At 34.4% G+C, this 21,682-nt stretch overlaps 8 protein-coding genes across 8 annotated transcripts; 5 read left to right on the top strand and 3 right to left on the bottom strand.

Annotated features, from left to right (window-relative positions):
* Window positions 1–714: 714 nt before the first annotated feature.
* Window positions 715–1,346, bottom strand: RO3G_10085 (uncharacterized protein; the record flags this gene model as incomplete). The annotated part of the gene is made up of 2 exons (XM_067664670.1): window positions 715–1,180; window positions 1,339–1,346. 2 exons carry the CDS (start codon window positions 1,344–1,346, stop codon window positions 715–717), a joined length of 474 nt encoding a protein of 157 aa, XP_067520771.1.
* Window positions 1,347–1,654: 308 nt separating this feature from the next.
* RO3G_10084 (uncharacterized protein) lies at window positions 1,655–3,434 on the bottom strand (the record flags this gene model as incomplete). Its single annotated transcript, XM_067664669.1, has 6 exons — window positions 1,655–1,747; window positions 1,795–2,120; window positions 2,173–2,576; window positions 2,634–2,994; window positions 3,152–3,176; window positions 3,228–3,434. 6 exons carry the CDS (start codon window positions 3,432–3,434, stop codon window positions 1,655–1,657), a joined length of 1,416 nt encoding a protein of 471 aa, XP_067520770.1.
* A 1,300-nt stretch (window positions 3,435–4,734) lies between these two features.
* On the top strand, window positions 4,735–6,036 carry RO3G_10083 (uncharacterized protein; the record flags this gene model as incomplete). The annotated part of the gene is made up of 7 exons (XM_067664668.1): window positions 4,735–4,991; window positions 5,047–5,155; window positions 5,211–5,406; window positions 5,460–5,501; window positions 5,688–5,758; window positions 5,816–5,928; window positions 5,988–6,036. The coding sequence occupies 7 exons, from the start codon at window positions 4,735–4,737 to the stop codon at window positions 6,034–6,036; spliced, it is 837 nt and encodes a 278-aa protein (XP_067520769.1).
* A 1,427-nt stretch (window positions 6,037–7,463) lies between these two features.
* Window positions 7,464–9,696, top strand: RO3G_10082 (uncharacterized protein; the record flags this gene model as incomplete). Its single annotated transcript, XM_067664667.1, has 3 exons — window positions 7,464–7,658; window positions 7,730–8,887; window positions 8,953–9,696. 3 exons carry the CDS (start codon window positions 7,464–7,466, stop codon window positions 9,694–9,696), a joined length of 2,097 nt encoding a protein of 698 aa, XP_067520768.1.
* Window positions 9,697–13,277: 3,581 nt separating this feature from the next.
* On the top strand, window positions 13,278–14,182 carry RO3G_10081 (uncharacterized protein; the record flags this gene model as incomplete). Its single annotated transcript, XM_067664666.1, has 3 exons — window positions 13,278–13,403; window positions 13,464–13,546; window positions 13,600–14,182. 3 exons carry the CDS (start codon window positions 13,278–13,280, stop codon window positions 14,180–14,182), a joined length of 792 nt encoding a protein of 263 aa, XP_067520767.1.
* Window positions 14,183–14,987: 805 nt separating this feature from the next.
* On the bottom strand, window positions 14,988–15,638 carry RO3G_10080 (uncharacterized protein; the record flags this gene model as incomplete). Its single annotated transcript, XM_067664665.1, has 1 exon — window positions 14,988–15,638. The coding sequence occupies one exon, from the start codon at window positions 15,636–15,638 to the stop codon at window positions 14,988–14,990; it is 651 nt and encodes a 216-aa protein (XP_067520766.1).
* Window positions 15,639–16,710: 1,072 nt separating this feature from the next.
* RO3G_10079 (uncharacterized protein) lies at window positions 16,711–17,460 on the top strand (the record flags this gene model as incomplete). Its single annotated transcript, XM_067664664.1, has 1 exon — window positions 16,711–17,460. The coding sequence occupies one exon, from the start codon at window positions 16,711–16,713 to the stop codon at window positions 17,458–17,460; it is 750 nt and encodes a 249-aa protein (XP_067520765.1).
* A 2,642-nt stretch (window positions 17,461–20,102) lies between these two features.
* Window positions 20,103–21,121, top strand: RO3G_10078 (uncharacterized protein; the record flags this gene model as incomplete). Its single annotated transcript, XM_067664663.1, has 2 exons — window positions 20,103–20,733; window positions 20,781–21,121. The coding sequence occupies 2 exons, from the start codon at window positions 20,103–20,105 to the stop codon at window positions 21,119–21,121; spliced, it is 972 nt and encodes a 323-aa protein (XP_067520764.1).
* Between the last annotated feature and the right edge of the window lie 561 nt (window positions 21,122–21,682).

Below are 21,682 nucleotides of genomic sequence, written 5' to 3'. Positions count from 1 at the left end.
GTCTGAAGGGGTGGATCAGTCTGTCTTGAATCAGCTTCAAATATGGAAAAAGAGAATGTGCTAATACAGCATCTTTCTTGTCTTCCTATATTAATACAGGCTTGGTTATTGTGTTCAATTTCTAGTCTGGTTGTATAACCTTCTTTAAAACAATTAAAACTATAAGTCAATCTTAGCTTGCTTGCCAAGCAAATTTGCCTCCTATGCAAGTTTTTGTTGGTCTCTTTGGTTGTAGCCTTGCTTTACTGTCTATCAATTACTGTCAATCATAATATCTTTAAGCAATTGTTCAAATATGAGTCCCCAGGTCTTTACTCTTTTGCCTTTTCAACCAATTGATTTACTATACTTAAAAGGTGGCTGTAGAATGTTATCAGAAGGTTTTTGTTACCGTTTGGCAATTTCATTTTGGGAGTTCTTTGTATAGCATCGCACCGTCCAATTTTAATGTACGGTAGTATACAAGACATCAAAAGACATTATATGCATTGTCCGTTGGTTTGATCACAAGCTAGATAATAGGTACTAAAGTATGCATAGGGAAAAGATTATAAGCAGAAGAAACAGAAAGAGCAATGCCTTTATTTAAAAGTTTTATGAGAGCAGTTTAAAAGCATTTTCAATGCAACAGCATTTTAATTTATGTTAAAACAATCGTATACACAAAAAGATTTTATAACTGCTTTTTTTTTTAATATTTACACACTATTTCTATTATGAATCTTTCTTTGCGGCAGCAGCACGTCTAGCAGCCGATTGATGCAACACGTTTTGAACACTCTCTCTTGCATTAGATTTTTGCTTACGATCTTTTTCCATCAACACACTATCGGCCAAAAGACTGTGGAAAGCATAATAGATACCTACAAATAAGGAAATAAACATGATGGCCAAGGTTGCCTTGAATGTCAGCCACTTGAATTGAATCACATATGCCGTGAGCAGTTCGAGTCCTTCGACGCGTGTAGGAAAAAGTTTCAAGAGAACAAAGAGCAAAAAGGATTCCAAGAGGTCAACGGCTGTATTAAGCAAAGGCATCCAAACACCGGGACGAACAGCCTGGGGTGCCTTCTTGTAAGCATAACTGCAGAGAACCGTAAATGGGACAGTGCGAGCTAAAACAAAGATGACGTCGTAAAACAAGTAGGTCAAGTAAGCCTGTCTTCCCTTTGGTCCATAACTATTTAAAGCATAAAATACATCATTGGCGCTGGAGGGTGATTGATACTCGAGAATATCCAACATGGCCTCGCCATTTTCGTCAATTCCTAACGGATTTATAATCTATTCAAGCACATGTCAATAATTTGTCTTTTTGCTTGTATTTTTTTTTTTTACCACTGCATATCTGTAGAGTCTGTCTAATGTAATTTTTGCAACAACTACTGAGAATATAAGAATACGAGCATTAAATAATGAATTCAAAGCAAGCTCTGTAAAACGAGGAAAAGGATCTAAACGAAACTTCATCATTAAGAAATAAAAGTGACAAGAACAAGAAGAGAGAGAAAAAAAAGGCGATAAATTAAGGTTTATCCGACATTGAAGATCAAACCCCGGAAATAAAATCCAATGTATTTTCAATGCTGACATGATTGATATCATTTAATAAAGGAGGAAAAAAAGGGATGCGATTCTTTTATGTGCCTTATGTCTACTTTTTTACTGTAAAAAATGAACTTATGGCTGCAGATTTTACAGATTTTCTGACTGTTGTCTTTTTTGTCAATTTAGTTGGCGTTGTCGTCTATTCAATAAAAATAAGTTGTTGTACTTGGATCTTTTATTTTGTACCTTGAATTTTTCAAAAAGCTTTAATGCCTTCTTCAGACCTGTGGGTATAGGAGCTTTTTGTAATTCTGACATAGTAACCCATTTAATCTCTTCGGATTCCATGGGCTCATCATTCGATTCATACTGTACCCATTCAACATGATATACTTTTCTTATGTGAGAAAACAAATGGACTACATTACCCAAGTCATGTCTTGTGGGCTCTTTTAGCTCTATGCTATATTTCATTTTCAAGTAATTAGTTGTTTCCAAACTTCTTGCTGAATAGTTTGTATTGGGAGATGTTAATTCGACACTTGGAAATTCCCAAAGCCCAGCTAATAAGCCTATAACTCATGTATTAGTTTTTAAATAAGGGACGTACATCTTTTTACGTACCTGTCTCTGGTCGTTTAGATATCAGATATAAAGGGTCGTTGCCATTTGACCTAATTCTCTCCACGATGCTCACAGCACATTCTTCATCTCTTGGTGGTTTCTTCTCGACTTTAAGTGGATATCTTGTTACTGCGTATGCATCCTCATTTAAATCAGACTGTATCTCATCACAAATTTCACATTCATGTTCACTTTCCATCTGCTTTCTTTTTTTTTCATTAAAGAATCCATTCTTTGAAAGGGATTTATACAACTGCAATTGATTAAATGCATGACAATTATTGCTAATAGGGCATTGATTACAGTTTGGGTTTTGAGGCACACAGACACGAGCTCCGAGCTCCATCATAGCTTGGTTGAAATCACCAGGATTTGATTCGGGTACGATACTAGCCGCTATCTCCCTAAATTAATCCAGTCTGTTTAAGTCACAAATATCTCTTTCTTTTGCTTGATCTTACCAAAATAATTCTACTGTTTTTGCCTTTTTAGGATCTGCATGAATCGCTCGCCATCTTGACAAGACGCGTATAACATTTCCATCTACAACTGGTGTTGCTTCTCCAAATACAATTGATGCTACAGCACCTGCCGTGTATCTTCCAACACCTGGTACCTCCCGTTGTAATTCTTGCGCATTGTTGGGTAATCTTCCATCAAATTCACTCACAATTTTCTTTGCACCTTCCCATAACCTCTTTGCTCGAGAATAATATCCTAATCCTGCCCAGAGAGTATTCACTTTTTCAAGGTCGGCCTTAGCTAAACTATGTATAGTTGGAAAAGCAGTCATCCACCGATTATAGTAATCAATGACGGTAGCTACTTGTGTCTTATTGTATACATTCATTAGTCTCCTTTGCTTTCGTTTTAATTGTGTTTTATAAATAAACCTGTTGAAGCATAATCTCGCTAACCCAAACTATTTAAAATTAAGCATTAATACCTATCTTACAAAAAAAATAGAGGGGAAACTCACCTTCATATGCTCTCTGAGCTAAAGTCTAAAATACAAAAGAGGTTAAGAATAATAAAGCACGTAAAGAAACCATTACCTCTTGATCCCAGTTTTTATCTCTTTCTTTTCTCCAAGGCATATTTGTTCTTTTCTCTATTTGATACCATCTTAATAAATCGTGTTGAATCTCAAGCTTTTCCTCGGCTGAAACAGTATGATAGTCATTTAAATGATGTAGTCGTTTGCTTTTAATACATTCTTCTATTTTCGACGATGAATGTCCACGATCTACCTTGGCTGTCATGGGATTTAAGCAAAAAAAAAAAAAAAAAAAAAAAAAAACTTTTTTTTTCTATCCGCTTTGATGTACTCCGAGAATTCATAAACTTCGCTGGCTACGGAATATAGTGGATTAAAAAATCAACATTTATGTATTCAAAGGCTCTATTGAGCGCCTGGTTAATTATAAAAAAATGAAAAGGTGATTTAAAAGGCATAATCGCTTTTACTTTAGTTGCCAAGTTTTTTTTTTTTGCTGTTTTATTGTTGTCTGAACGCAACGAGCTTAATTTTGACAATGAGAACCACCCAACTGAATCAAGTGTCAATTTTGTCCCATTCATTGAATAAATAAAGTGAAATGATATCAATTTAACCGCAATGAAGAATCATCAATTAAAGATGGTGTTCAGCATCAACACAAGTTCACAAATTGTAAATATAAATAACAAAAACTGGAAAGCTTTCATCAGTAGTCCTATACATCATATCCTTAGAAATGTATAGCACAAGCTTCTTTATCAAAATTACCAACTCGGTCCAATTTGCATAGAGTAATTTCAGCAAATACAAAAGTTGAATATTATCAACTGTGTAAGCTACTAGAAACAGAGAAGCATATGCTTTTTATTTGCCTTCAAAAAATATTTGTCAAATCCTGAAGATGTAATTTTTGTTCTATACTCCGAGATCTATCTATACTTGAGCTTTCCAAGTATTATATCTCACACTGCCATGGAAAATTTACAATACATGACTCTTTTTTTGCTACAGTCATCCCATTTGGTTGGGAAGCTCATTAACAACAATTCTTTGAACAGTCTTTGCTTTTAGACGAAGTTATCTCAATCAAATCCAGAAAGCACTATTAAAACTATCTGCTTACAGTTCTTATGTTAATACCTTTTATATTTTCATAGCAAGTTACTGTTCAATACACTTGTATCACTTTTGAATCCTTATACCTTTTAGTGAGTTTTAATAAATATTAAAAATTTCATCCATAAAAAAAGTTTAAAAGACTGTACACACCCTTTGTGTGAAATCCTCCTTATTTCTCTTTCTCTTTTTTTATTTTTTTAAAAAAAAACTAGTCGATGGATGTACACAAAAGACATTCATTATTTAATCAGACACAAGAGCAGACTTCATTTACTGTATTTCAACCAGGCTTTTTCAATCAAACATTAGAACCTGAATCTCTCGAACATTTCGATTTTGAAAGAGCACCTGCTCACAACACTATAGAAGAAGATGGTCCCATCCCACATTCTTCAGACGTCACTTCTCATTCGGTTGTTACTAGCTGCGCAAGCTATGCGCCTATGATAAAACAGCAGCAGCAGCAACAACAACAACAACAACAACAAATGAATCAGTTACCAGCAGAAGAATACGATCTTGAACCCATTCAAATACATCAAAGAATATTAAAGGAAAGAAAAGTAAAAAATTATCAGATCTTTCCCGGAAACACAAGATTTCTATGTGGAGGAAGATTGGTAACAAGCAAAGATTATCGAGCGTTCATAGCTGCTTTGCTCATTTTTATCACACCAGTTGTTTTATTTTGCATATTCACGTAAGTAAGAGAAATACAGTACTCATTTTTTGCTGGTAACAAACAGAACATTTAGCTGTCCATTTTTATGGAACGAAGTTCATCCAGCGATACCCATTATATTTGCCTACTTATTTATACTTGCATTTGCTTCCATGTTAAAGACTTCTTGGACTGATCCGGGAGTAAGTTTATTTAATGTTATGATGTTTCTCCTTGTTTATATGTATTGTATATTAGATTATTCCAAGAAATTTAGATACACAAGAAGAAATAGAAGACAATGCCTCGAGTATCAACCCATCCATCATATCGGGCATCTATCAAAAAGAGATTCAGATCAAGAATACTTCTTGGTCCCTGAAATATTGTGATACATGTAAAATATACCGTCCACCTAGAGCAAGTCATTGTCGGCAATGTGATAATTGTGTTGGTAAGAAAGAATTTCGAATTTATTTTTGGCACTAACAATGTGCAAAATAATAGAGTATGAGGATCACCATTGTATTTGGTTAAACAATTGTGTTGGTAAACGAAATTATAGATCATTTTTTACGTTTATTGTCACTTGCGTTATTCTGTGTATTTTTGTCATTGTTTTCGATATTTACCACTTGTTGTTCATTGCTAGAAATCACGAAGAACAAGGCTTTAGCTTTGTGGCTTCTCAGTCACCAATCAGCCTTCTATTGATTATTTATTGTTTCATATTAGTCTGGATGGTTGGTGGTTTGACAGTATACCATTGTCTTTTAATCATGCGTGGTGTAACCACACACGAACAAGTAAGTCATTTTAAGGCACCATTTATACACATTCACCAACCTTGTTTTATAAAAAAGCTGCGTAGTGACATTCTGAAATTAAAATACCCTGATTTGGGCGTAAACCCTTACAACAAAAAGAGCCCATTTAAGAACATGGCCCAAGTTTTGTGTCAACCGCAACCAAAGAGGTAAATAGGAATGAATAGACTGCATGTGTGCTTTGTCTAAAGTTTCCTTTCCTTTTTAGTTATCTTCGCAGACGTAAAATGGCAGATCCCATTATTGAAAAGATATAGCATGTTTTTTGTACGCATATAACTGACCTTTTGTTTATCCTCTTTATTGTATGACATAAACTGATGTATAATACCTTGATTATCAATATGCTTTTGTAAATCAAAATCAAATTTGATCTACATTGCTATTGTTGGATCACTCTATCTTTTTTGTCAAATGTTTTCTCTCTCTCTCTCTCTTTTCTTGACAGGATAATATCATTAATTATTGTCATAACAAAGAATTTGTCTATACATTGGGTTTAAAAATTAACGATAGTAACTGAACCATAGGATCCAATGGGACTCATGATTTGTTTACCTCCGACAAAATTTTATGAGGCAATTTCCTTTTCGGGTATTGATGAGTCCTATCTCTTCAGAAAATGGGAATACTTATTAAAAACTACAGTATCATGACCTCAGGTCTCTCAGATCCCCAGTCGGGTCTCCGAAACTTACATATCGGAAATTGAAATGTTTAGGTATAGTGCTCTAACCTATGAAATACTTCACTTTTACAAAAAGTAAAGTGCGATCGGGTCTCTGATATCCAATGTATCCTTTGTATACTTTGATAACCAATAAAGTGCTTGAAAAGCTTTTTTATGCAACTCAGCTTTGCTGTAATAGAAAAAAAAGGGGAGTGACAGGGCAAGTACAAGAAGTCCTTTGACGTTTCATATAAAAGCCAAATTTCTAATATTGATTGGTGCATACGGTAAGCTACATTATTGTGACAAATATCGGTTGTTAGGGATTGGATCCTCATATCAACAATTGAAAAATATACACTTTCTTTTTTGGCAACTAATTGCCAATTTTGCAAACATATCTCTTCTACTATTTGTTAAGCATTTCAATTGAACAATGCGTTGAAGAAAAATAGCCGATTATAGTTGACATTGATAAATACATGTCTTAATACAAGATCATAAGTAAAATACGAGTTTATTTAAATAAGATTATACAATTGTTTCCAAGTAAGCATACTCTATTAGAATATGTATTGTATTAATGATAGTTCTTTGATAAGAAGTACCAATCAAGATAACAAGATATTTTCTGTTGTCAGTAACCCAATCTAATGTCAGGAATATTGCTAATCTTTCATATAATTGAAATAACACCTAAAATAACGTTATTCAAATCAGTGAGTAATTCCCAGAATAAAAGGTAATCTATGACAGACATACAAAAGAACAAATGAAAAGTTTTCATAATCATAATTAGAGATAACACTTGCTAAAGTACCTGAAGATTAGAAGAACGCTTACAATAGAAGATATCAAGCCACTCATTCAATAAGATATAAATACTTGCCTTCAATTAGAGTAATTTTTACTTTAACTTAAACTGAAATAAAGATCAGTCTCAAAAAGTACCTACATTGCTCTTTGTTTTTGCTTTTATCTCTTACTTGGTTATTATTACTACTATACGACACAATGAGTCACGATTCAAACGCTGGTCCTTCTACTAGAGATAATGATATCGCTCTTCCAGATGCTGAACATTATGAAGACATGATTCGAGCCAGGCTAGCAATGGATAAAAATACGCAAATGGTCATTGCTGAAAATCAAACATATCGTCCCAAGAACACGACTGCTGCTTATAAATCTAAGCAAAGAGAATGGTTTGTAAGTTAAAAGCTATATGTTATAAAGATTGTTTGGGTGATGATTTCTAAATTGTTTGAAATTGAAAATAGGAATGGTGCGCCAATAAAGAAAAAGTTGCGGATGGTACTATTGTTTATGACGCAAAGCTAGCTTTCTTTCTCAAAGACTATGTTTTGACCCGTGGAAACAAATTCAAGAAAAATGCAGATGGATCACCCGCACCATTGGGTAGGGAATCAGTCCTTGCTTATGTAAAAGCTGTGGTTGATTTATACCATCAACAGGTAGAAGCAGGATTCAATAAGCATACAATGGCAAGAGGACCTATCGTGAAGCGCTTTCTTGACACTCATACCAAAAAGGAAGCAAGACGCAAAAGAACCGAATATGAGGATCGTGGGAAAAATACTTTGAATGATGGCTATACAGATCAAGAATTGCTTCGAATCAATCAGTATTTTTTGATTCAAAACAACATCTTTTCTTTGAGAAACAAAGTCTGCTTTTCTATGAGCCATGCCATGCTTATGCGTAGTGAGACTGCTCTTGGAACACAGCTGCCAGATTTATTCATCATGGAACTCAAAAATCAAGGCCCCTCTACTTGCTTTGCTATAGTAGCCACTATAACATTTGGTAAGACTAATAAGGATGGCAAGATTCAATATGGTTCTGCTCTTCGCCATAGGGATGTTGAAGTTTGTCCACATGGCGCTTTTGCTCAATATTTTTTTTCCTTGTTCCATCATCAAAACCTACCATTTCCAAACTTCTCGACTCGCCGTGATTGGTATGATACTTATTTGTTTCCAAACACTACAGGGGATGGGTCAATTACCTATAGTGAACAAGCCAAGATTTATAAACAAGTGCTTAGGTATTGCGGTGTTCATTCAAGCAAGCTCACTCACATCAACAGAAAGAGTGCCATTAATATGGTTGCAAATGAAGGTGTCTCTGGAGACCAACAGAGACAAGTTGGACGTTGGGGTAGCGATAGAATGGTTGGTTGCTATTTAAGTGGCCTTCCTGTTGATGCCATTAAAGTGCTGGCCGGGTTCACTACTCGTAAGGGTGATTACTTCATCAATCGTGGTTCAATTGAGCCATCAGAAGAATTGCGCAAAATGGTGTTTCCTTGGATTGAATATTGGAGAGAGAAGTTTTACAGGAAGGAAGTTGAAGACGATATTGCTGGGCCAAACTTTTTAGATTTAATGGATTATTTAAGAACAGTTTTTTTGCAGGTAAGGATTATTTTTTTTACAAATCAAGTCATAATGCTTACGATATCTAATTATTTTTATCTTAGGACTCAGTGGTGTTGAAGGGAAAATACCCCGGAAGCTTTATTTGGTCCCACAGCATCTTTGATACTGATATTTACAAAGACTATGAAGAGCGTCTTTCATCTGCAATCGCTGCCAACGATGAGAAGTTCAAAATGAGCCAACATCTGGAAGTTTTGTTACCTGAAGTCGCAGCAGCTATGAAGACAGGGTTTGACTCAATGAATGCTATGCTGAACATAGTCCAATCTCAGAATCAACTTACTTTGAATGCAGTCAAGCAATTGGAAGCAGAAAACCGAACCATGCTCGCTGATTCTTTTTTGCAAATCTCAAACATGCTAAGACAAGGTGATGAGAATACACAAATTCAACAAACATCAACCATCCTTCCTTCCTCTTCTGTTCCGCTGTCATCTATTCCTTCCCCAAGTGCTGCTAACTCAAGAGGTCTACCATCATTCAAAATGAGTAGAAGTTTGATAAGCGTGACAGATGTATGGCGAGAATACTCTGTTGGTCTTGCTGGAAAGCCATCTATCAAGTCTATGGAAGAGCAGTACGGTGCAGATTGGCGCAAAGTAGACAACAGAACCGAGTCTAGGTTCTTTACTAGACGTCTTCCACTGTACAAGAAAATAGAGTCGCTGTCAAATGAAAGAGGTATAAGCTGTGAAGAAGCTGCACAATTTCTTGAATTCAGAAGAGTTTCTGACAAGCTTTCTATCAACCAAATGTGCAAGTTAGTCGCAGATAATCAGATTTAATTATTGAAATGTTTTTTGTTTACTATTGAATTAATAATAAAGTAATTTATTACAAATATATCATTCAAATGAAAGCGTTAAAGTATCAGCAGGAAAGCGGGATTTAAAATTTTCCAGAAACAAAGTATTTCACCATCCGTCCCTTCCCCCCAAAAAAATGAGGGGACCGCGTCGGAGACACTGCTATTCTTGAAAAAATACCCTCACAGTATCCACCTGTCGGGTCTCATCGTAACAGGTCCTCATATTGACTTATCAAAAATCGAGCTTCTGTTAGTGGAGAGTAATTATCCAAGGACAGATTCAAACACCTAAAAGGTTAACATGATTTAAAGAGATAAGGCAAAGTCAACGAAGCCATCAACAAAGGCTACTCATTCTGACCAATAGTTATTGAGTTCAAAGTGCTTAAACTAGTTTATTAGAAGAGGTAAAAGTATACAAGTGTGCGTTTTCCAGACTTTTTTTTAGCGCATACCTTATTTTTTTTTATTCTATAAAATGATGAACAACGACGAACAATCAAGCAGCCAAAGGACAACATTTGTCAATCCAACTCTGCAATGCATGATAGACAGCAATGCTGCTATGCAATATAGTAACCAGACGATTATTTCTCAAAGCATGGGCAGTCGTCCAGTCAATAGTACTAAAACTTACTCAAGGAAGCAAGATAAATGGAAGGCAAATATTCCAACTTGTCATCACTCAATATAAACACTCTTAGCAACCGCATAATGTTCAAAAATTCAGTGATGGTGAAGTCATTTGAGTTCACAAGTTAAGAAAGAACAATGAAGGCACTTCTGCTTGTGATGATTTGGTTAATACTATTATCATTATACGCATGCATTTAACAAAGATTATCTTTATAGCTAAGAGTTATCGAAGCTTACAAAAGAGGAATAAATCATAGTCTCTGATTAAGAATTATATCAATAATAACTTTAGTATAACTTTTGCAAAGGTTACAAAACCCTAACTTTAAAATATGAATATTAAGTAATGCTGAATAAAGTACCTTGATAAGCTTCTTTATTCAAAATCTAGGTATGCCCTCTTTGAGCTTGCACGATGGCAGGGTATTTACATGTTTTCTAATTGTAAATATTACATTATCTTGATCTTATGCTGAAGTAAACGTGTTAATTATTCCTTGCTAGAGTGTATTGGGCTGGTAGTGAGATGCCTTCTTGACATTCAGTATAATTCAATAGAAGGACTTAAAAGACCGTCGTTGATGTACCTGGATATTTAAAAATGATAGCGTGCTTCTTAAAGTGCCTTTTTTCTATTGTGTTTGTTTGTGGCGATTAGATTTACGTAGCGCTTAGGTAATCACTACAACTTTAGCTATGATACAGTGTTACTTGTGGGCTCCTAGCATTCTAGCCCTTACTAGATAATGCACTGAATTAGTTGTAAATGGATTTATCTACAGAATAAAGCTGTACGAAGTAGTACATCATAGGAAGTTTACATCTAAAAAGTGCTGCATGTCGTCAAGAAGCTACGTAGTAGTTGGTGCAGATTGGGTTTTGCATGAAAACTTGTATTCATTTTATTCAGAATAACGACGTGACCGACATCTCAAAAAATTCATTATTCTTTCTTTTATTTCTTAGATCTATTATTCCTTTAATTGAAAAAAACACGACTGTTTTTAGCTGTAAGATATCTTGAATCTGACTCATTTGCTTTATCGGTTTACTATCTCTATCAACTTTTCCTGCGTTGCGTTTCTGATCAGAAACTCCCTTTTGAATCTATCATTTACAAGTATTTCTCATTATTCAGCTTTTCCTTTTTTTCTTGTTTTACTATACTCTAAACGCTACCAAGAATTTCCATATCCAAGTGTTTTGTAACTTGTATGTCATTTTGAAAGCTTCTCAAATCTGACTTATATGCTCTGAAAAACAAAAAAAACAAAAAAAAACAAAAAAAAAAAAAAACATGTTTTTTAGAATGTCTCTTTTCAAGAAGAAAGCTCAGAGATTCACGTATAGTCTTGAAGAAGCTCCAAAAATATAGCACCTTCTTTCAGAGAGACTCCTACAACAAAGCGGCCAGCTGGTGGAGATGACGAACCAAGACCAAGCACTTCAAGGTCACGAAAAGAAAGAAAACAACTTTGTTAAATATGTTTGGAACAGAACATGTTATTTGTAAACACCAGGCTTTATCTTGTATTAATTATAAGGTTATTTTACGATTGCTTATGTCAACCAGGTAAAAATGAAAACTAGTAAACCTTTTTTATAAATTGCTGTTTGGGCTGAAAGTAAATGTATTTATCCTCATTACTCATAACATAACCTTTTTTTTTTTGGCTTTCATTCTTTGTTGTCAATCTAAACTAGTATTATGACGAATTCTAGCATGTAGAATCTCCAAAAGTATTGTCTCTAGAATTCCCCTATAATTCCATAACACAACACAAGCGATGTTATGTTATCTATCTCATTTATCGTTAAAGTGCATCGCTATTTGTCAGGTATAAAGTATAAAAAAAATGGCACTTGTACTATATAATTTTATTGGATGTCGTTCTGTTTATAAAATTTCCAACTTATTAAGGGGGTGATTTGAAAACTGTTTTAACTCTTTTCCTCTTGGCCCTTTTTCATACTTTATTTTCCTGCAAATTACTGTAATTTGATCAAAATTGAAAAATTATGTTTTACTGCTTTTAAAAAGCTGATTGATTTGGACAACCAAAGTGAGAATATGGTTTTATGTTACTACAGCTCTTCTTTTTAAAACTAGTATTTATTTAAAACAGATTATAGCCTTATACATACATAAAGCATATCTCGATGAAGAGCTTCAAGATTGTATTTTGCGAAAAAATTATTAAAAACATTTGATACCATTAAATGAATTTCAGACTGATGTCAGTTTTATAAATTATAAACTATCCAAATCCTACTATCAACAAGCAAAAAATGGTTTCCAAATAATTCCCCTTCATGTATTTCTTGCTCATAAGAAAATGAATGAGTTTGTGTCTAGTACATAGCTTATCAAGACAAATGCTGGTTTTGTATTTGGAGCATCACAAGTAAACCAGCAGCACATACAAGTTGTAGGGGTGTTAATTCCTGCTATTTTTTGGTTAGCAACTTGTTTTTTTTTTTTTTTTTTTTTTTTTTTTTTGGCCATGTTGTTTCTAATTCATCTACTTTCTCATATGTATCAATTGATGTTTCTAGTACTGTTTTTGCCCTTATGAATATCGACGATTTACATAGCAATCAAATCAAATACCTGAAGAGATCCCACAAAACATTGTTATACAAAATAATGACGTTGCAGATGCCGAGTACATTATAGCGTTTAAATGAAGATGATATATCAATGACTAAAGTTTCTAAAATATGTCTAATGAAAGTATATGAATGACAGAGTTAAAGTAATTTTATCCTTTAGCAATCAAGCTTAATAAAAAGATTATCTTCATGTTACACTACTCAAGTCACAACGTCACCATCTCCTCAATATAGAAATTTCATCCAGAAACACAGCAGTTTTTTCTTTTTTTTTTTTTTTTTTTTCCTTTTATTTCATAAGACAAAAAAATGTATATCAATTTTATCAATTTGAATCGTGGTCAACCTTCTTTAGACTTATTACCTACTGAACTCTTTAGAAAAGCTTCACAGAAGGTTTTTAGTGAACCTAACGCTGCTAAAGACATTTTGCAGGTATGACAATGAAATTTATTTTTCACACAAAAAGAATTAGAATAAACAATGAATTTAAAGTATGGGCCAGAACGAGGTCATCCTGAGTTCCTTGAGAATTTGGCTAAATTTCTAACAAAAGAATATAATGCTCCTGTATCAAGGTCTGTGTTACAAACATTAAAATAAAAAGCATATACTCAAGCCCTGCAAACAGCAAACACTTGTGTGTAACACCAGGTGCTTCGCTATCACTTCAGCATACCATATCCATCCTAACAAGGCCTCAAACTCGGACTAGGCACGTTTATTTGCAAGATCCAACTTATTTTCTCGTCTTTGACATCTTTTTTGATCTTGGATATCGTCGTGAGCAGTTTGTGAGTGTTCCTGATTGTGCGGACGGTATAGACATTGATGTTTTGGAAGGGCACCTTAAGCAAGAGTATCGAGAACAGGCTGGGGGCAGAGATAGGGATCCTATGATATTTGACTCTGTTCTCTATTGTGTGCCCACCCATGCAAACCCCACCGGATCTGTCTTATCAGAGGAAAAGCGAAAGAGGCTTGTAAAACTGGGGAAAAAATATAACATGCTAGTAATATGCGATGATGTGTATGACATATTGACATATGAAGGGCCTGTACCCAAGCGATTGGTTGCCTACGATTTGGAAGATCAAGAAGGAAAACATGTGGTGATCAGCAATGGGACATTTTCAAAGTTGTTGGCACCGGGAGCAAGAGTTGGCTGGGTTGAGACGCATGAAGATATCATTAATCAATTGGGTGATTGGTAAACTTATACTTAGCCTTGCTATATATCATGCATTATTATATTAATGAAATTGATACGCTCTTTAGTGGATCCTTCATATCTGGTGGTTCCCCTGCTTATTTATGTAAGAAAACATGAAAATGCCTATTTATTGGACTTAATTTTCATTTTTTTTTTCTTTGCTGATACAGCAAGTCAGATAGTAAATGGTATATTGAAGGATAATGTAATAGAACATCATATTCAATTCTTGAGAAAAGAATTGAGTGTTCGGCTTAATGCAGGTCTTTGGGATCCCATTCAGAAATATTTAATTCCATTGGGTTGTAGTGTTTCCTTTAAACCAAAAGGAGGATATTTTATTTGGCTTACCCTTCCATTTACTACTAAAAAGCTCATAAAAATTATCAAGGAAAATGATCTACAAGTTGGTGTAGGCGATGGTGAGCTTTTTAACGTTAAAAAGCCCGCAGATTGTGATATTCGATTATCTTTTTCTCATTATGATATTCATACATTACAAGAAGCCATTGAACGATTAAGAAAAGCCATCTCGATTGGACTTGTATAAACCTATTTCGTGTTTACATGGTCTTGTTATTAGACAGAATATTACCTCCTTTTTATACAATTAATTATTCTATGTTTTAACATTACAATAAACTATAGATGAAAAATCCTTTTCAATCATGTGTGTTTATATAAATCTTATAATATTAAAAAAGGAGGTGGGGCATGTACAACATTTCTTTATTCAAATATTACTGTATTATACTCCCACAGGATGATAAGAAAAGAGTTTTTACATGATATATTACAAATCAAACTTACAACATAATATCAATCATTTCTCCACCGCTATCCTCTTCAATAACAGAATCAAATTTGTCCGAATTTGAGTCTTGCTGAGATTGTTCATGAACTATGGTCTGATTCTCTATGAAAGCAGAATCAGATTGTTCACTTTTAAATATAATGATGTTGCATTCACCATCACTACTACTATTCGTATCTGATCCATTCAAAGGATGGAGCATATCCTCTAGTAGTCTTCGTCTGTGTAACTTTTTTGTTTTTTGTTTCTCTTTCTGTTTTTTGTTTGTTTGTTTCTCTTTCCATCTTTTTTGCAGTTTTTCAATAGGAGGCGTTAAGGACAACTTTTTCCGTCCCTGTGGTGTCTCCTGTTGTATGCACGCGTTTACATAAAATAGGATGCTTTCCAACTGTTCTCTATCAAGCTTTCTAAGATCAATTTCGACTTCATCTTCTTCATCCGCCACGTGTTGTATGATAGTTAGAATACCTGGCAAATAAGCAGAATCAAGCTGATTTGTGATTTTGTACAAAATCGCATCTTCCATTTGATGTCTATTTTCTGATTCGTCTGTGCTAGTGGACAAAACGTCTTCATCTTGTTCGGATGATGAAGATAGTGAGGATATTGAACTATTTCTTTTGTACGATACTATATCTGTCATTTTATTATATCTATTCCAAGTTTCAATAAACTATCTTAAAGTATTTTTTTTATAAATAAATGAAAAAGAGCTGCGGAAGCCTTTTTTTTTTTCTAAAAAGTAAATTCATTGCAACATGCTGCGGCTCTTGTTAGTAATTTATTCTGTTTTAAATATAAACTGCTTATATAAAAAAGTTTATTGCTATCATGTATCAAAGGGAAAGATAACATTGTCTTATGAATTCACTGTATATAATTTGAAAATTAGCATAAGAATAAAGCTTATCATAATAATAAATGCCATGCAATATTCTTTTTTCATATATTACACTTTTATAGTATAAAACAATGAATATCGAAGACTCTATTAAAGAAAAGAAGCTATTTAATAAGGAGCCTTTGTTTTGCCGCAATCTTCTTTCTCTCTCCTTCCAAGTTTATTTTAAGTGATACTGAAACATTATTAAAAAAAAGGGGAGAGTTAAAGCACATAGTGACTACAAAGGGGAGTAAATGCTGAACAATGAAAAAGCTAATACTAAGAATAATTATCAATTTTTACTTTATTTCGGCGTAAAAAGAACTTGATATGTTTGATTGACAAATGGAGAAGAAGAGAGAGAAAATCTCCTAAAATAAAACATTATTTTAGCCAGTTAAATTAGGAGGTAAATGAGAAAAACACTATATAAAATTACCATTTAAAGTAATTAAGCAACTGACATGCTTCGGTCTGTGGTGGTGCATTCTTTTGACTAAATTCACATGTTTTTTTCATTAAGCTTATATTCACTATACCCACTATAAACAAACTAATAATTAAAACCATCTGTTTATAAACATATATCAATAAACTAATGTAATTGCTATAAAAAAAGAGACGGAAATTAGACACATTCTGTTTCTTTGTTTGGTACATACTGTTGATAGGAGAAGAAACAAAAGAAGGGGGCACGATGGGAAACATAAGATTCTCTCCCTTTTGTACCTCCCCTTTCTCCTTCTTTGTTTATGAAACATATTTATATAAAGCAGTTGTTTTCTTTTAATCGCTCTACATAAGAAAACATACACTCATTTACAAATTAAAAATGCGTTACAATATCCTTACTCTTGGTTTGATTGCTACTACTTTCATCTTCTCTATTAGTGCTCGTGCTTTGCCCGAAGAAGGTGTTCAATCTAATGACATTTCTTATTCTCAAAATGATATTATTGGTACTACTCAAGATGCTGATGTACAACGCCGTGCTTTAGAATCGGTCACTAAGAAGCGCTTCGCCTCTGCTATTTATCGTCGTGCTCCCTCTGAAGAAGGTGAAGAGGAAGAGGAAGAGGAAGAAGAAGAGGAGGAGGAGGAAGAGGAAGAGGAGGAAGAGGAGGAAGAAGAGGAAGAAGAAGAAGGTGATGGATCTCAAAATACCGATTCCTCTACTTTGGCTCGTCGCCGCTCTCAAAAAGATCAAGATAAATCTACTGATGATTCTGATATCGTAAGCAAAGCAGAAGACAAAGTTGAAACTACTTTGGATAACGCTCCAGGCGTCGCTGATGACTCCGATGACTCTGATGACTCTGATGACTCTGATGACTCTGACGTTGATTCTGATGATTCTGACGATGAAGAATCTGGTTCTACATTGGCTCGCCGTCAAGACGCCCCTATTGATCCTGCCTCCTCTCCCGAAGAAGCACCCGGGGATCAATCAAGTAACGACGGCAATATGGAAGAAGAGGAAGAAGAAGAGGAGGAAGAAGAGGAAGAGGAAGAGGAAGAAGAAGAGGAGGAGGAGGAAGAGGAGGAAGAGGAAGAAGAAGAAGAAGAAGAAGACGACGAATAAACTACTTCTTACTTATGACATATTCTGTCTCTTTATTATACTCTGTATGTTGTTTTTCTGTTTCTCATGTTATCAATAAAATTTATTAAAGGCATCTTTTCACAAATCGCACATCAATGACTATCACTTTTTAATAAACAGTATTATGTTAACCAGATTTGCATAATCTACATTAATTAAGGTGTTTAGAAAAAACTTATTTCTTACACATAACTAAATACTAACTGTTTCTAATAGTTAAAGCTGACATGTATTTAATATCTTGTGGCTATTTTTCACATTTCACTTGTGCCGAAAATAGAAATTAATTTTGATATATTTTCAATTTTAATAGCAGTACAAATATTGTGTATGGAGCAGCTGCAATAAAAAGATTGAATTAATATTATTATAATGAATATCATAGTAAACCTTAATTTTTGATTCTACTCATTTAACAAGAATTTACTACTTTTACAGGCTCTAAGAAAAATAAGTAAAGAAAAAAAGAACAATACTAAGGGATCTTGAGAAAGATCTTCTTCAACAATATACTGGTTGATATTATAACAGACACAGGAAAGCATATGGGTGGCCGAGAAAGGCTAGATGTTGAAAACACCTTTCCAAATGCAAGCGAGTGTAAAAATGGGTGCTATTTGGCCGACACATCTAATCATTGTCAACAATTGACAAGGAAAAAATAGAAGTTTAGAAAGCACGAAGTATGTCAAAGGCTTCCATTGTGGATCAGAGAGATTCAATGGTGATGCGTTACTAAATTACTTGCTTCTGAGGATAATCAAACAGGGAGCTTTTCAGTGAGTTGATATATTTGCAACAGATAGAGCAGCTGGCTGTGCCATATATACCTTTCTACAGTTTTCCGTATTCAAACTTCTACAAGCGTATATCTTTATACCTCTTGGGATTTTTTATGTTTAACCCTATTTGTAAATTCGTTTTAAAATTGTGTATTGACTGGTTTTTTAATTTTCGAGTCATACATTTATCATCAATATTCAATTTCGAAACTTGTTTTGTTTCAAAAAAAAAAAAAAAAAAAAAAAAAACAAGTTTAACTCATTAGCACTTTCAATAGATGCTATGGAATTCTTAAACTTTTCAGGAAAAATATGCATTCACATGCGACAATAGATATGCTAAAAGGTTACTCCCAGGAAATGAAAAATTTAACAAGTAGGAAGTATCATTTATTAAGTACCAATTGATTGACTGGAAATAGTTTTAATCGAGACTTATATTAAGATGATATTATAGACGTATATATGTATATGTTGCTGTATATTACTAAAACTTTCTAGAGGTTTATATAAAAATCTAGTACTAAGAAAATGATGTCGTTTTACAGGAAATATGAGATTTGCTATAAAAGGTAAAAGTCATCCCGGTATAGCATGGTTGATCTTTTCTGGTAACTGGGTTTGTTTTACCAGTCCAATCATTTTTGCTTGCTTTTGCCAGATTTTATACGAAAATCATTTTACCAGGTATATGCAGGTTGTTTAATAGCATGGAAACAATTATACAAATGAATTATAAAAAGCTTACAAAATCTCCACATCCATACATTTAGAACCTGAGAACTCAATGTTCCCTTGCTGTTCATTTAAATAACATATCTATTTCTTTTAAAAAATGAAATAATTCACTGAGGATAGTGTACTCTTTATGGTAAATAATGATCTTTCTTGGCAAAGCTTCATTATCCGTATACCCATATCAACTAAATTAAGAGGAATCTACACAAAAGCGTTTGATTCCAATCACAATGTATAAAACTTCCGAATTTAAAATAAATGCAACAAGCGAATTTCCCGACGAATGGATTCCAAAATTTGCAATTAAATGGGTTACAGTTGGCAGATTACATATGAGTAATTCAGGTTGTCTTTATTTAATTACAAGAAGCTATTATTAGTATTGCCAATGTGAAAATTGATCCTTTTATTTCTGCGTCAACTTTTACCCTAAACTCTTACTCGCCCTGATCCAGGTGACACAGTACACAACTAAACTATTCCCTTTTTTCTGATCTTTTTCTGATCTTTTCCTGCTTTTTTTTTTTTGCTTTTATTTTTATTATTTCATTAAAATGATCCTTGACGAGGAATGCAAAATAGGTTCATCCACAAACAGTGATGAAAAAACTGTTCAATTGGTAGAGGAAGAGCATTATTCGTCTGTATTAGAGTATGCGCCCTTTCCAGCTCTGGGAAGTCTCGAAGAAATTGTACATACAATATCGAGGACAAAAACAAATCAAAGTGACGATTTGACCAAGGAAGGTACTGAACAAGAGATATTTAAGCATCAACCATATCATACAGAAGGTATACGAAATCCCGGATGGCTCTCTGTAATATCTTGCTTTCTCGTCAATTTCTTTGTTTTTGGGACTGTGTTTGCCTGGGGAAATTATCAAAAGTTGTAAGTTGCAGAGAGAGAGGACGAGAAGAAGGCAATCGATTCAAGCTAAACACAAACATACGCATATTTCTGCTAGATATGTAAACGAGGTGTACGCAGGTCGCACAAATTTATTTAAAATTGCTTTTGTGGGTACATCCTCAAGCGCGCTACTATTGGCCTTGGGCCTCTTTATTACCCCAGTCATTCAAAAAATTGGATTCCGAGGAACAATGGCAATTGGAACAATTGTGTCACCGCTCGGTTTGATCTTGGCCAGTTTTGCTACTGAACTATGGCATACCTATTTATCCCAGGGTATTTTATTTGGCCTGGGAGCAGCCTTTGTCTTTTCTCCTTCTGTCACCTTACCTTCACAGTGGTTTACTACCAAAAGAGCACTGGCAACCGGTTTGGCTGTCAGTGGATCCGGCATTGGTGGCGTTTGCCTCTCTCCCATGACCCAAAGCTTGATTTCACATATTGGTTATCGAAATTCGCTACGCGTGCAGGGAGCATTTGGCTTTGTGTTGCTTTGTATCTCTACTGGTCTTGCCACATCGCGCTATCGGCCCCCACCTGTACCAGGAAATAACAATAAATGGTATCACCTTATTGATATGAGTCTCCTGGATCGTAAATTTGCATTGCTCCTTGGGTTTAGTTTTTTTGTGCCTTTTGGATATGTTGCTCCCTTTTTTTTGGCACCTCAATTTGTTGATCGTCTTGGTTTGAACGCTGATACTGGAGCAGCCATGATCTCTGTCATGTCAGCTATGAATGCCCTTTGTCGTATAAGCTTGGGATACCTTGCTGATCATTTAGGAAGATTTAATACAATGTTTGCTTGTACATTTTTAGCTGGTAAATCATGTATTGTTTTTGGTGTAAATCTAATGCTTTATTTGCAGGTGTGTTTACTATGATTATTTGGCAACTGTCTACCAGCTATGGTGCTTTTGCTGCCTATTGTGTCCTGTATGGCTTAACAGCAGGTGGGTTTGTTTCTTTGTTACCAGTGACGACAGCAGATATTGTTGGTGTAGAAAATATTCAACGTGGGCTTGGTATGGCTTACATGGTAACCGTATTTGGTAATTTGCTTGGTACACCCATCATTGGACGGTTGTATGATGCTTATGACTGGACAGCCGCTATTCAGTTTGCAGGTTCTGTGACAATGGCTTCAGCCATCATTATGTTTATATTACGTATGAAATTGTCTAAAGGTCAATTGTTTATTAAAATATAGAATAAGATATCCCATATACAGCTTTCTATTTTAACCAATTTTGATTTTTATACATGTTTGTGTGGGAACTATTTTTTTTTTTTTTACTTAAAATCATTTTATTATTATTAGTATTACTTTCCCTTTTTTGTAATAAACATAAACTATGGATGACAATGATGCTTTCTCAAGAATATTAGAAACAAAACGTCGACAACAATCACGTCAAAGTATCAATAGACTTTCGCGTGCATTTGAGACGACTCATCTTGATAAACCTACTTTACCATCAAAACCTCCGTCTTTACGGGAAAAAAAAATTGATGAAGCTTCACTCACGTTTAATGACATCCGTGCAAAATTTCAAAATGAATCAAATATACCCATACAACCTAAGGTAAACTTAAGAAAACTCTCCGAGAGAAACAAAAACTTACTTTCCGGCAGATAATCTATCGACCACCAATACCTTTAAAACCTAGTAAGACAGGACCAACATTACCTGAAAAAGTCATTATGCCTGCTAGAACCGGCCCACCTTCTTTACCCGTGAAACCGAAATTGAAAGCAGACGAGTTTCGA

The sequence above is a fragment of the Rhizopus delemar genome, genomic scaffold (genome assembly GCF_000149305.1).
Source record: "Rhizopus delemar RA 99-880 supercont3.7 genomic scaffold, whole genome shotgun sequence".
Lineage (NCBI taxonomy): Eukaryota > Fungi > Mucoromycota > Mucoromycetes > Mucorales > Rhizopodaceae > Rhizopus > Rhizopus delemar.
The sequence above is the reverse complement of the archived record's forward strand: the minus strand, read 5'-3'. Positions and strand labels throughout refer to the sequence as shown.